Consider the following 12,680-nt stretch of genomic DNA (forward strand, 5'->3'; position numbering starts at 1 on the left):
TTTGGAGGAGGCCTTGAGGAAGTAGCCCAGGGAGGTGTAGCTGTCACACAGCTGTTACAAGAGGCACTATAGACAGCTGCAAATCCATAGGGCCCTGGGCTGAAACCTGGAGTAGAGGGCGGGCCCGGGTTCCCCCCAAACCTCCCAACTCCTGATCAGACACAGGAGGAGTTGATCCAGACTGGGGCGGGGGGGTGGAGGGAGATCACTGAGGTGAGCAAATCTGCCAATAAGCGCAGGACTCACCAAGGTAGAGGAGGAACTTTGTCACACTACTTATTTTGAGATACAAAATTTATTTTTCAGAACAAACATCTTGAGTTGAAGCACAAACTCTCTAAGCGTGTATGTGGTTTTGCTTGAGAATTAAAGACCAAGACATGCTTAGGTAATGTTCAGAATGAACTCCTGTGTGACTGTTGTCTAGCTGGTGGAATTTAAGTAGTAAGTATCAGGAAATCCAGTTCTGCACAGCAGAAAGCAATTAATTATGAAGAAAATGGAATGAATATATTCATTCCAACCTTTGTTTAACTTCTGAAAGTGGTACTGCTCCATACAAATAAATGTGCAAATCCTTTCTTTTCAGACTGTGAGAAATTCTGCATACTCTTGACAGGCTGCTACTCTGGTCTTAGAGATACCTAGCAATGGATAAACTGCAAGTTATCAAGGTCTGCTTGTATTGTCCATAAATTACTTTAAAAGGGACTGTCAGGATTTTTTATAGTGGAAGGCTGACCTACCATGAGAATATTTGTCAAGAGGAGGCCTTGAATTCAATAAAGTAATTTTTGCACTCAGTGTTCTTGCAATCAATTCTTGCTTTATTTGAAAAATTTAAAAATAGTTGACATTCAACTAGGCATCAGACTGAATGAAGAAAAAATGGTTCACGTGCACTGTTCTGATATACTGCAAATATTTGATTTCTTGATGTCAATATAAAGTACTAACCTTCTTACATCTGGTGAAGATTTTTATATTGGCATATCTTTTTTGTGTACTTGTCAAATTGACTAAAGCCATCTAATAGAACAGAGGTGGGCAAACTACAGCCTGCAGCCCACATTCAGCCCGTAGTACCCTCCTGCCTGGCCCCTGAGCTCCTGGCCTGGGAGACTTGCCTCTGCTGTTCCCCCTCCCCCACAGCCTCAGCTCGCTCCATCGCTGGCTCAATGCTTTGGGTGGCAGGGCTAAAAGCTTCTGGGGCAGCGCAGCTGCAGAGCTTGGCCTGACCCGGTGCTCTGTGCTGCGTGGTGGCAATGGCGTGGCTGGCTGCAGCTGGGTGGTACAACTGTAGTGCTATCAGCCACTGGTGCTCCAGGCAGCATGGTGAGGGGGGGAGGTGGAAAGGGGTCGAGGCGATCAGAGGGTGGGGAACAGGGTTGAATGGTCCCAGAGTCCTAGAGGTGGCAGTCAGGAATGGGGGGCGGGGTGTTGGATGGACCTGCAGTGGGCAGTCGGGCAGGGGTTCCTGGAGCAGTCAGGGGATAGGGAGAAGGGGTAGTTGGATGGGCCAGCAGTGGGCAGTCGGGCAGGGGTTCCCGGGGCAGTCAAGGGATAAGGAGAAGGGGTGGTTGGATGGGGCAGGAGTCTGGGGTGGGGGAGGGCGGATAGGAGATGGGATAACCCCCTCCCCTAACTGGACTTCCATGCAATTTCTGAAACCTGGTGCAGCCCTCAGGCCAAAAAGTTTGCCTGCCCCTGTGATAGAAGAATAAACTTGTTTTCGAAAAAGCATTTACTACAAACCAGTCTTTGCAGGTGCTACACTGATGAGCCTATTGAAAGAGTTATTGACCTGGGGAAGGGAGGAAGGGAAAACACCCATCATGGGTTCATCTCATGCCTGCTTGTAAGGCTGCTTGTAAGCTTACTGACATGGCACAACTTTTCCTGAGGCTTAGGGCTTGTGTACACTACCCACTGAATCGGTGGGCAGCAATCGATCCAGCAGGGATTGATTTATTGTTCTAGTATAGAGGCAATAAATGGACTGATGAACGCTCTCCCATCGATTCTGGTACTCCACCAGAACAAGGAGCGCAAGTGTAGTCGATGGGAAAGCGTCAGCTGTCAACTTACAGCAGTGAAGACACCGTGGTAAGTAGATCTAAGTCGTCAACTTCAGCTATGCTATTCACGTAGCTGAAGTTGCATATCTTGGGTCGACCCCGCACAGTAATGTAGACAAGCCCTCAGTTGTCTTAGTCACTGCGACACTGATTGTGGGACTCCTCCTTTTAGGAACTCAGAACAATATGGTAAAAAGGCTTTCTCTCTGTCTGTTTCTAGTCTTACTTAAGTAGAAAGCCAGCTTTAATAGTAGGCATTTTATTTCTCTTAAGATTGGTACATGGCTTTTTTTTGTTTTGTTTTGAATGTTAATAGGCAGTTCACAGTTCTATGGCTAGCTGGGAATCTTGAGTCAAATCCCTGTGCCAAATGACAAAATAAGATCAGACCTGCAAATCAACTTAACACCACTCTTTCTCTTCTGCTTTCTTCTCAAGGTTTATAAAGTGTCTTAGCAGTGCTGTTAGAAAAATCCTCTACTTAAAGATATTCGTATCAAGTGAAATACAAAACACTGATCAGGTTGTCTGGTTTAAGAACAGAATAATGGCCACACTAGGTCAGACCAATGGTCCATCTAGCCCAGTATCCTCTGACAATGGCCAATAGTAGAGCTTTAAGGGAAGTGTGCAGAACAGGGAAATTAGAGCGATCTGCAGTCAGTCAGAAGTTAAGGTGTCCTGAGCATGGGGTTGCATTCCTGACCATCTTGGTTAATAGCAGTTGATGGACCTATCCTCCATGAAGTTACTTAGTTTTGAAATCAAGATTTGATTGTGAAATTCCTCAATCTCTGAAATTTACCATCAACCACTTTTTATTTTAGAATGAATATAATAAGAGAAACTTGAGATCATCTGTCTAAGTTTAAAAAACAGGCTTTCTCTGGGAGACTTCCTGATATCCATCTTTGCTTGAGACAGATGTTAATTTAAGCTAGACACAGATGCACATCAGTGGCAAATAGACATTACTATCTCATCTGAAATAGTACTTTAGATTAAAGTAATTTTTTCAGTGGTTTAGTTACTGTAACTATCTTAAACAACGAGATGTAAAAATTTGCCCAAAGACATAGACCAAGTAATAGTGAAATTTTGTGTGTTAATGTTCAGAAACCCTATGTTAAAATCATAAAAATGTAAGACTGGATGGGACGTTAATAGATAATCTACTTCAGTCCCCTGCACTGAGGCAGGACTAAGTATTATCTAGACCATCCCTGACAGGTGTTTGTCTAACATGTTCTTTAGAACCTCCAATGATGGAGATTTCATGACCTCTGTAGATAATTTATTCCATTACTTAACTCTCTTTACAATTGGGAAGCTTTTTCCTAATGTCTTACCTAAATCTATCTTGCTGCAATTGAAGAACATTACTACTTGTCTTTAACAACTTTTCATGTACTTGAAGACTTATGTCCATCATTCTTCTCTTCTCCAGACTCAACATCCCCAGTTTTTTTTCAGCCTTTTTCTGTAGGTCATGATTTCTAGACCTTTCATCATTTTGGTTGCTCTCCTTTAAACTTTCTCCAATTTGTCCACATCTTTCCCAAAGTGTGGTGCTCAGAACTGGCCCAGTACTCCAGTTGTGGCCTTATCAGTGCTCAGTAAGTAGAGTGAAAGAATTACTTCTTGTGTCTTTGCTTACAGCATTCCTGCTAATATATTGCAGAATTGTGTTTGGTTTTTTGCAGCAGTATTATACTTAGTTTATGAGCCACTATAACCACCTGATCCTTTTCTGTAGTGCTCCTTCCTAGGCAGTCATTTCCCATGTTGTATGTGTGCAATTGATTATTCCTTAAGTGTAGCACTTTGCATTTTTCCTTACTGAATGTCATCCTGTGTGATATAGCAAGGCCAGAGGACAGCAGGAGAGTGATAGATGGGATATATGTAAGCCCCAGGATGATGAGAGCCTTATTCCCTTTAGAGGGAAGAGAGGCTGCTACAGATTAGTTAGAGCACCTGAAGCCAGTCACCTGATAACCCCCCTGTAGATGAACAGACTCACTCCTGCGGTGCCTCCTGCTGGTTTTCCTGGGAATTAGCTCAATCCAGCCCAGAGTGCCCTCTGTAGGCCAGTGATCTGCCTGTCCTCTGGCCCTGAGTCCCTCCCTGGACCCCGGTGCCTCTTTTAACTGGGTCTCCCCCTCCAAGGGGAACCCCCACCCCACTATCCCCACTTTGCCTCAGTATTGGCTACTGCCCAGTCTCCATCGAGCTCCTGTTCGCTAGGACAGACTGCAGTATAAGCCACTCATCATTGGCGAAGGGGTTTGGACCTGCTGCCTTTGCCTACCCCTGGGCTGCCCCCTGCACCCCCCAGTACCTTTTGGCCTTATGCTAGGCCTCTGCCTGGGGCTTTCCAGGCAGGAGCTCCCCAGCTCCTCTACCTTTCCCCAGCCCTGCTTCACCCAGGTACTGTGTGTCTAGCTTCCTGCAGCCAGGCCCTTCTCCCTCTACAGCCAGAGGGAGACTGTCTGGGTCTTTGGCTCACAGCCTCTTTATAGGGCCAGCTGGGCTCTGATTGGGGCGTGGCCCAGCTGCGGCTGCGTCCCCAATCAGCCCAGCTTTTAGAGCTGCAGCTTTAAGCCCTGCTTAGTCCAGCTACAGTCCTCTCCTGGGCTGTTTTAAGCCCCAAAGGGCAGGAGCAGGTAACCACCCCACTACACCCTCCCCCGCTCCCCTGCTTCAATCAGACAGTTGGAGTTGAAGCAGTGTCGTTTGGTGTTGGAGCAAAGAACAGTTTGGAGGAGAGCAGTTTGGAGAAGTGCTGTGGCAGGCCAGAAGACCAAGACTCTAGGTAAAGGGAAACCCGGCTTGTGAAGAGCAGAGGGACTCTAACGACACAAGGGATTGGGAGAAACTTGGCCCAAGCGGAGAGAGGGCAGGAAGCCCCACAAGCTGAAGGGTTGGAGAGAGAAGTAGCCCGGGGGAAGGAATTGCTAGTTCAAATGGTTCACTGCTATCCCTAGGGCCCCTGGGCTGGGACCCAGAGTAGAGGGCAGGCCTGGGTCCCTCCCTCTCCACTACCCTTTTCTGGGACACTAGTGGGACAGTTGATACCCCAGGTCAGGGGTGAGAAACAACACCCTGAACCCCTACAAGAGGAGAAAGTGCAGGACCCATCATAATAGTGCTGGCAATTTGCCACTCTTGTTTATTTTAAACCACTTCTCCTGTTTGTCAGAATTGTTTTTAATTCTAATCCTGCCTTCCAAAGCTCTTGCAACTCCTCCCAGCTTGATATTGTCCGCAGACTTTGCAAATGTATTCTTTATGCCATTATCTAAATCTTTTATGGAGCTGTTGAATAGAACTGGACTCAAGACAGATCTCCGTGTGACCTGACCTGGAGTCCCCCGCCACCATCCCTGGCATTTGGGCCAGGCTGTTGGTCCTGAGGCAGTGGGGCTTCAGTTGTGAGCCTCTTGTGGGAATGACAGTCAACAGGTGTTAGTTTACGCAGACACTTCATTGCCCTAACTACATCGACCTAAGTGTGATGCCTCTCACAGAGGTGGAGTTATTAGATTGGTGTAGGATGACTTACGTTGGGAGTCACAGCATTGCAGTGTAGACACAGTCAGGTTGATGTAAGCTGCCTTATGTCAGTCTAACTCTGTTGTGTAGACCAGACTCTGGTAATTCTTAACTTTGGAGGTTCTTCGAGTGCTTGCTTATGTCGATTCCATTCTAGGTGTGTGCACACCCATGTGCATGGTTGTTAGAGACTTTTGCCTTAGTGGTATCTGTAGGGTGGGCTTCAGTGTCCCTTTGAGTGCTGTGCTTATGCATTGGTATGTTAGGTGCCGCGGAGTCAACGCCCTCTCTGTTCCTTCTTACCGTCTGTTGCTGGTTGGTTGGAGTCCTGCAGATGGCAAGAGCATTAGCGGTTCTTACAGCTTTTGTTATCTTCTTTATCTATAGTTTGTAGGTACTTAGTTAGCTGTTAAGTGTTAGATTAGTTGGCAGTTAGTCCCAGCTGGGACTTTGTCCCGGAGTGGGGTATGCCCCGCTCTCCTGACTTCAAACTGTGCTCATTTAGCAGCAGGCCCATGCCTATCAATGACCTCCATGAAAGCTGTTCGGGGGAAACTTATAGAAAGTTTTTACAGATTTGACACTTGTCCTATCGACTTAGAACCCAAAAGGAACGGGATGTCCCCTTGAGGGCCCTCCTCATGGAGGCTGTGTCTTGTCCTGCATCAGAGCCCTCCCACTCAGACCGATCGCTGAGCACTTTGGCTTCAGTGCAGAGCACTCCACCTGGCACTGTTCCCCCTCACCAATGCTTAAGTGGCAAAAGAAGAGCCCTCGGCACCAGAAGGGAAAGGAGCTTTTGGCAAAGTGCTGATGTCAGGCCATGTGACTGCCCTGGGGCTTCACTGTTGTACAGTGGAGGTCGGATTCCCCTAGCCCACCAGGGATCTGCCTCCAACTCCGGGAGCAGCAGGGAACCCTGGTCTCTCCCAGGGCTCTCATTCCCCAAAGCGGCCCCAGCGGCTAAAGAATAAGTAGGCCGACTGACAAGACAGACACTGCACCAGGCGGCAGACTTGGCTAAGACCCTGAAATTTAAGGGCTAGATGATCGTGGGACTGCCTCATAGGGCAGTGCAATACCCTTGGTCACTGGGCTGCAGGTGCAGATCTCCATCTCTGTGGCCTTCGACCTCAGCACCATATCCTAGGTCTCTGACTAGAAGGCCCAGGTCCTTAATGCACTCTCCGCCTACAAGATGCAGAACACAGGAGTTGTGGTGCCGGTCCCCATACCACTGGTACTGGCGAGCTTCCCATCAGAGATCGCCATGGCCCAGATCAAGTTTGCCCAGTCAATCCCCGCCCAGACAGGGCTGCTCCTGGTCACGGCACCAGTCTCCTTACCCCAGTACCGTTTGAGCAGGAGTTCTCTCCAGATGAAGCGGTTTCAGGTCTCTCCCAAACAGGCAGTACCCTGACGACTTCAGTGAGCACTAGGCTCTCCTCAGAAGGGTGGTTGCTAACTTGAAGCTACAGATTAAGGAGGTTGCGGAGGAGTCCGATGACCCATTTAATGTTACAACCTCATCCACCCCAGCCCGGGTCACGCTGTCTGTCCATCCAGGAGTCTTTAAAATTGTCTCATCACTGTGGCAAACCCCCTCTTCCATTGCATCGACTTCTAAGAAGGCGGCAAAGGAGTATTGCGTCTCTGTGAAAGGGTAATAGCTGTTCTTTGTGTTCTCTGATATGGCAATAATTCATTCTTTTCAAGTAGCTTGGAAATTCATTGGTATGCTACTACTGCTACACTCCTTGTGCAGGAAGGACAGCCAGTTCCATTGTCTTTCCTAATACTAATGCGTTATGGGCATAATCTTGCAAAACACATATGCATGAATGTAATTTTACTCTGATAATGTTAGGAGTGTGTTTTCAGGATGGTACCCTCACCTTGCAAATGTACTGAAGAATTAATTCATTATTTTTTTAAAAATTTGCTCTCTAAAAATCCAAATACTTGTTCAGTTCTTCCTTTTTGTTTGACCCTAATCCCAGTTCTCCTTTGAAAAACAAGTACCTCTTATGAGCAGGCGGTGGAAGGGAGGGATCGATGACTCTGTCAGACCTGAAATCCTGCACATTCTGATGCTGGAGAACACATTTAGATTTAGTGTGAGTACTGCTATATATGTACCACATCCTGTGATGTGTTGAGGGCCTCGTATTGAAGCCACTGAGAACAGAGGGCAATCAGCAACACCTAACAAAACGTCTGTTAGCCTATAAGGTGCCACAGGATTCTCTGCTGCTTTTACCTTACAGTAGGGGTTCTCAAACTGGGGGTCGGGACCCCTCAGGAGGTCACAAGGTTATTACATGGGGGGGTTGTGAGCTGTCAGCCTCCACCCCATACCCCGCTTTGCATCCAGCATTTATAATGGTGTTAAATATACTAAAATGTGTTTTTCATTTATAAGGGGCGGTCGCACTCAGAGGCTTGCTGTTTGGAAAGGGTCACTAATACAGAAGTTTGAGAACCACTGTCTTACAAAACTGGACTCTAAGGGTATGGCTACACTTCGGCAGTGCTTTGAAGTGCGAGTGTGGTCACAGCGCCAGCATTGGGGGAGAGCTCTCCCAGCGCTGCACGTAAACCACTTCCTCATGGGGTTTAGCTTGCAGCACTGGGAGCAGCGCTGCGGCACTGTTTACACTGGCGCTTTACAGCGCTGTATCTTGCAGTGCTCGGTGGGGTGTTTTTTTCACACCCCTGAGCGAGAAGGTTGCAGCGCTGTAAAGCACCAGTGTAGCCAAGGCCTAATAAACATGCTAGGGTTTAGGAGCTGATCCAAAACTTCTAGTTCTGTATTTCTTGGTCTCTGTAAATGAATGTAAATTGGAGGAAGAGCTACCAAAATTTGTAAGGAAAATGGAAAATTCCAGTGCACTAAAACAGAGCAAATGGCTGGATCTTTAGGTGTTAAGTGAAATCATAGAACACTGTGTAAATGAAGGTGAAGGGGGCTGAGACCAGGATGGTAGATTGTTGTGTAGCTTCAAAGCCATATTGTCATAAGACAAGCATTGGTACTTGACTTTGTCTTAGATGAATAACAGAACAAAAGCATTTGACTTTATCTTGCTGGGGATCACAGCAGAAAATGGTGCAGTGTAGGGTTATCATTCTGAGAAGGGCAAGGTTGAGAGAAGGAAGATGCTGAGTTTATACCAGAGAAAGTAAATGAGCAGATTTTCATGATGCAGCATTTATTGCTAGAAGTAGGATTCAAAGTCCCAAGCATTAGGCTGAGCAATTCTAATATGTCATAAAGTTTTTGCAAACCTTCCTTCTTCTGTAAAGCAGTTCGCAATGCTGTATGTTTCGAGTACCGGTGAGCTTTTTCTAAATTACATTTTAAACCTCTCAAAGGGGAGGTGGGACTACCACACAAGCCACTCCAGTCATAAATTAGGTTTTAGAAATGCCTTCTCCAAGCAGCTTGTACTACCTCACATAAATATGCAAGAAAAACAGAATTTGACTAGATTTGGCACAAAAGACCTAAAAGTGTATCATCTGGTATTTTACTACAAAGACAGATAAGTTGTTATACATGATTTTTTTTCTGATTTTTTTAGTCTAAATTTCACCTTTTAAAAGCTCATCCATGAATCATTTATTGAATGATGTTATAGGGTGATTGGCACTGCCTGAGATGCACAGTATAGACAGTCCCTGCCCTGCAAAGAATTTAAGCTTCAATGTGTCACATGATTCCTCTCATCATTTGGTGCTGTCACCTTCAAATGTTTGTAGGCAGTTGTCATGTGCTCACTTAGTCATTGCTTAGCCAAGCTTACACATATGTAATATTTCTCATAAATCAATTCCGCCAGCCTTTCTTCCTCAAACCAGCCAACTTTTCCCTATTTTTCTGGTAATGTGGTGCGTAGTCAACTAGCAAGGGATTAAACATGTCACCTCCTTTGTCTCCATTATAACCTGTGCTAGTCTAAACTGTGTTCTTAAGCGTTAAAGTCTCCATGAAACTGTGGACTTGTGAAAGTTCTTAATATGAGCAACTGAGACCTTGTGTTAAATCAAGAGAGCTTTTAAAATAAAAGATGAAGTGTATTTTCTGTGTAAAGTCTTACTTTCCAATATATTGTTTTTAATTTTGCAGGGCTGCTTTAGAGGAAGTGGAAGGAGATGTGGCAGAATTAGAATTGAAACTTGAAAAGGTAAGATGCTTAAGTTGATTGTGTACACTTTGAAAACTTAAAAGAAAGTTCATATGAAAAGGATCAAATACATCTATATTCTGCTTCTGATTCTCTGTGGCAACTGTTGCAGTGCTGATCTGTTAAAGTTAATGATGTTAGGACGCACCTGATACATTCAGCAGCACAGGGTTCATTTTCTGTGACCTACTTTTTGTTAGGCAGCAGTCAAGGGGTTAAGTACTAAACCAGACATGGGATAGTAGTCTCAGCTGTAGATAAGCAAAATTGTAAATTTTACATATAATAAATGGTTGCAGAAGCAACAGAACTAAGGTTAAAAGTATCAGAGAGATTGTTGCTTCATCTATTTAGTAGACAAAAGGTGGGTTGTTGAAAACAAGAGGAACTTTCCACAAGGTCACTTAGCACTATTGTATATCTGCTGTTGTCTTGAAGTGCAAGTTACCCGTTTGAATTCCAGTGCTTATCTTCACTAAGCATTTTACAATTACATATATTTAAAAAATAAATTGACTCCTCTTGGTCATCACATCACCTTTAACTGATTCTACGTTTAATGAGTTTTGGTTCTATTTTAACGTGAACCTTGCAAACAATGACACTTTTCTTTTTTTAAAAAAGTTAGATTAAAATAATACAAAGCTCCCAGTACTTCACCTTTCCACCTGCCCAGGATGTCTCCATTCACTGCTTCTCTTGATTATCCAGTTCTTTCATACGGTAATAGGATAGTGTTTATAAAAGTATAATAGGAGAAATTCTTTGCTCTTGCATGCATGCCGGGTAATATGCTCCTCTTTAAATCAGTTTCATATTGCTTCCTTCTGGTTTGTTACAAGTCTGAGAGTCACACATAGTTGTAGATTAAAAACAACTGGCTGTAATAAGTATACTGCAAAAGTGTACTTTCTCTTATTTTAATCTTTATTGGGGAACTGTAGTAATTCCAGCTGCAGTCAAGTTAAAAAAAAGAGCAAAAATCAGTATGATGTGAAAGCAACAGCTGGGTATGAGTTGTAGAACTTCTGAGCTAATGGGGCAGGAGAAAAATACAGTAGACTTTTGGTTGCACTGAGTCTTTTTCATAGTTAATCATAGAATATCAGGATTGGAAGGGACTTCAGGAGGTCATCTAGTCCAACCCCCTGCTCAAAGCAGGACCAATCCCCAACTATATCATCCTAGCTAGGGCTTTGTCAAGCCTGACCTTAAAAACCTCTAAGGAAGGAGATTCCACCACCTCCCTAGGGAACCCATTCCAGTGCTTCACCACCCTCCGAGTGAAAGTTTTTCCTAATATCCAGCCTAAACCTCTTCCACTGCAACTTGAGACCATTACTTCTTGTTCTGTCATCTGCTACCACTGAGAACAGTCTAGATCCATCCTCTTTGGAACCCCCTTTCAGGTAGTTGAAAACAGCTATCAAATCCCGCCTCATTCTTCTCTTCTGCAGACTAAACAATCCAGTTCCCTCAATCATTTTGTTGCCCCTCCTGCTGGAACTCTCTCCAATTTTTTTCCACATCCTTCTTGTAGTGTGGGGCCATAACTGGACTGTGCTGAATAGAGGGGAATGATCACGTCCTTCAGTCTGCTGGCAATGCTCCTACTTATACAGCCCAAAATGCCATTAGCGTTCTTGGCAACAAGGGCACACTGTCGACTCATATCCAGCCTCTCATCCACTGTAACCCTTGGGTCCTTTTCTGCAGTTAAGAAACAGTCAAGGTGCATTATACAGTAATGAGTAAGATACTGATATATTACTGACTCTGTAGGCAAACGGAGCAGCCATTTTTTCACAAAGCACTAGCTTACGTTCCACCTTGAAAATCAGAATGCCTCCTTTAGAGAGGGTACATGAATTAAGACACTGGAGTTATCACTGTCTCTTAGAAGTTAAGCTCACTTTTTTTTTAATCTAAAGAACCAGAAACAGCATGACAGTACAGTACTTCATTGATAGGACAATATTGGTAATAACCCAGCAATAAAATAGAATATGACTAAATCCAAACTCCTCTGGTAAGGAAGTGAAAGTGCTACCGTAAAGCATACTGATGGTGATTTGAAGTTGCCTTCTTTTTTTGAAGCATTGGTTAACGGTAAGGGAATTTGCTCACTCATGGTGAGAAGAATAAATCTCTTAATGTCACAAGCACTCTAAACAGTCTCTTGGAATGCTGGTGAGATCAGTCTATAACAGCTTGTGGTTATGTGTTTTCGTACAGCTTAGGGCAAAATTAAGCAGCAATTTCTGAAATACTTAAGTCAAATCATTGGTTTCTAAAGTATTAATTTTAGTTCAGACTCCCTCCTATGCCTGGACTAGATCTGCTACAACAACTTTGCTTATCTAATGTGTCAAAAATAACAATTACTGCACCTGTGTGTGATCGCTTGCTATGTACCTATAAAGGTTATTTAAGAGTTGTCTTTCACAGGAAATTAACTTTGAAATTCTGTAGAACAAGTAATTTAAAAATTTTTATTTACCATGATCATTTTTTTCCCCTTTAGCTAGTAAAGCTTTGCATTGCAATGATTGATACTGGTAAAGCTTTTTGTGTTGCTAACAAGCAGTTCATGAATGGAATTCGAGACCTTGCACAGTATTCCAATAAGGACATAATAGTTGAGGTAAGTGTTAAATAATATTTAAAAGGAATAGTATAACTAGAAAAAGTGGAAACATGTTTACGATAATGATTTAAGTGGGAGCAAGTGTTGGAGAAATCTTTAATTTACAGTGTTACTCATTCTTGCTACTTCTATACAAATTTACTTAACTGTCACTGGCACACCTGTCTTGATGAAGGGGCTTCATTCCAGGCCATGGCACAATCTCCCATTCAG

General features: G+C 44.2%; 1 protein-coding gene across 2 annotated transcripts in view; it reads left to right on the forward strand.

Annotated features, from left to right (window-relative positions):
* The window catches only part of ACAP2 (ArfGAP with coiled-coil, ankyrin repeat and PH domains 2), a 129,448-nt gene that overhangs the window by 14,864 nt on the left and 101,904 nt on the right, over positions 1-12,680 (forward strand). For both annotated transcript variants that reach the window (XM_032787523.2, XM_032787522.2), the window contains exons 2-3: positions 9,763-9,820; positions 12,345-12,464. In XM_032787523.2, coding sequence (XP_032643414.1) covers positions 9,763-9,820; positions 12,345-12,464 — 178 coding nt within the window. The remainder of the gene's footprint in view (positions 1-9,762; positions 9,821-12,344; positions 12,465-12,680) is intronic.

The sequence above is a fragment of the Chelonoidis abingdonii genome, chromosome 8 (assembly GCF_003597395.2).
Source record: "Chelonoidis abingdonii isolate Lonesome George chromosome 8, CheloAbing_2.0, whole genome shotgun sequence".
NCBI classification, from domain to species: Eukaryota; Metazoa; Chordata; order Testudines; family Testudinidae; genus Chelonoidis; species Chelonoidis abingdonii.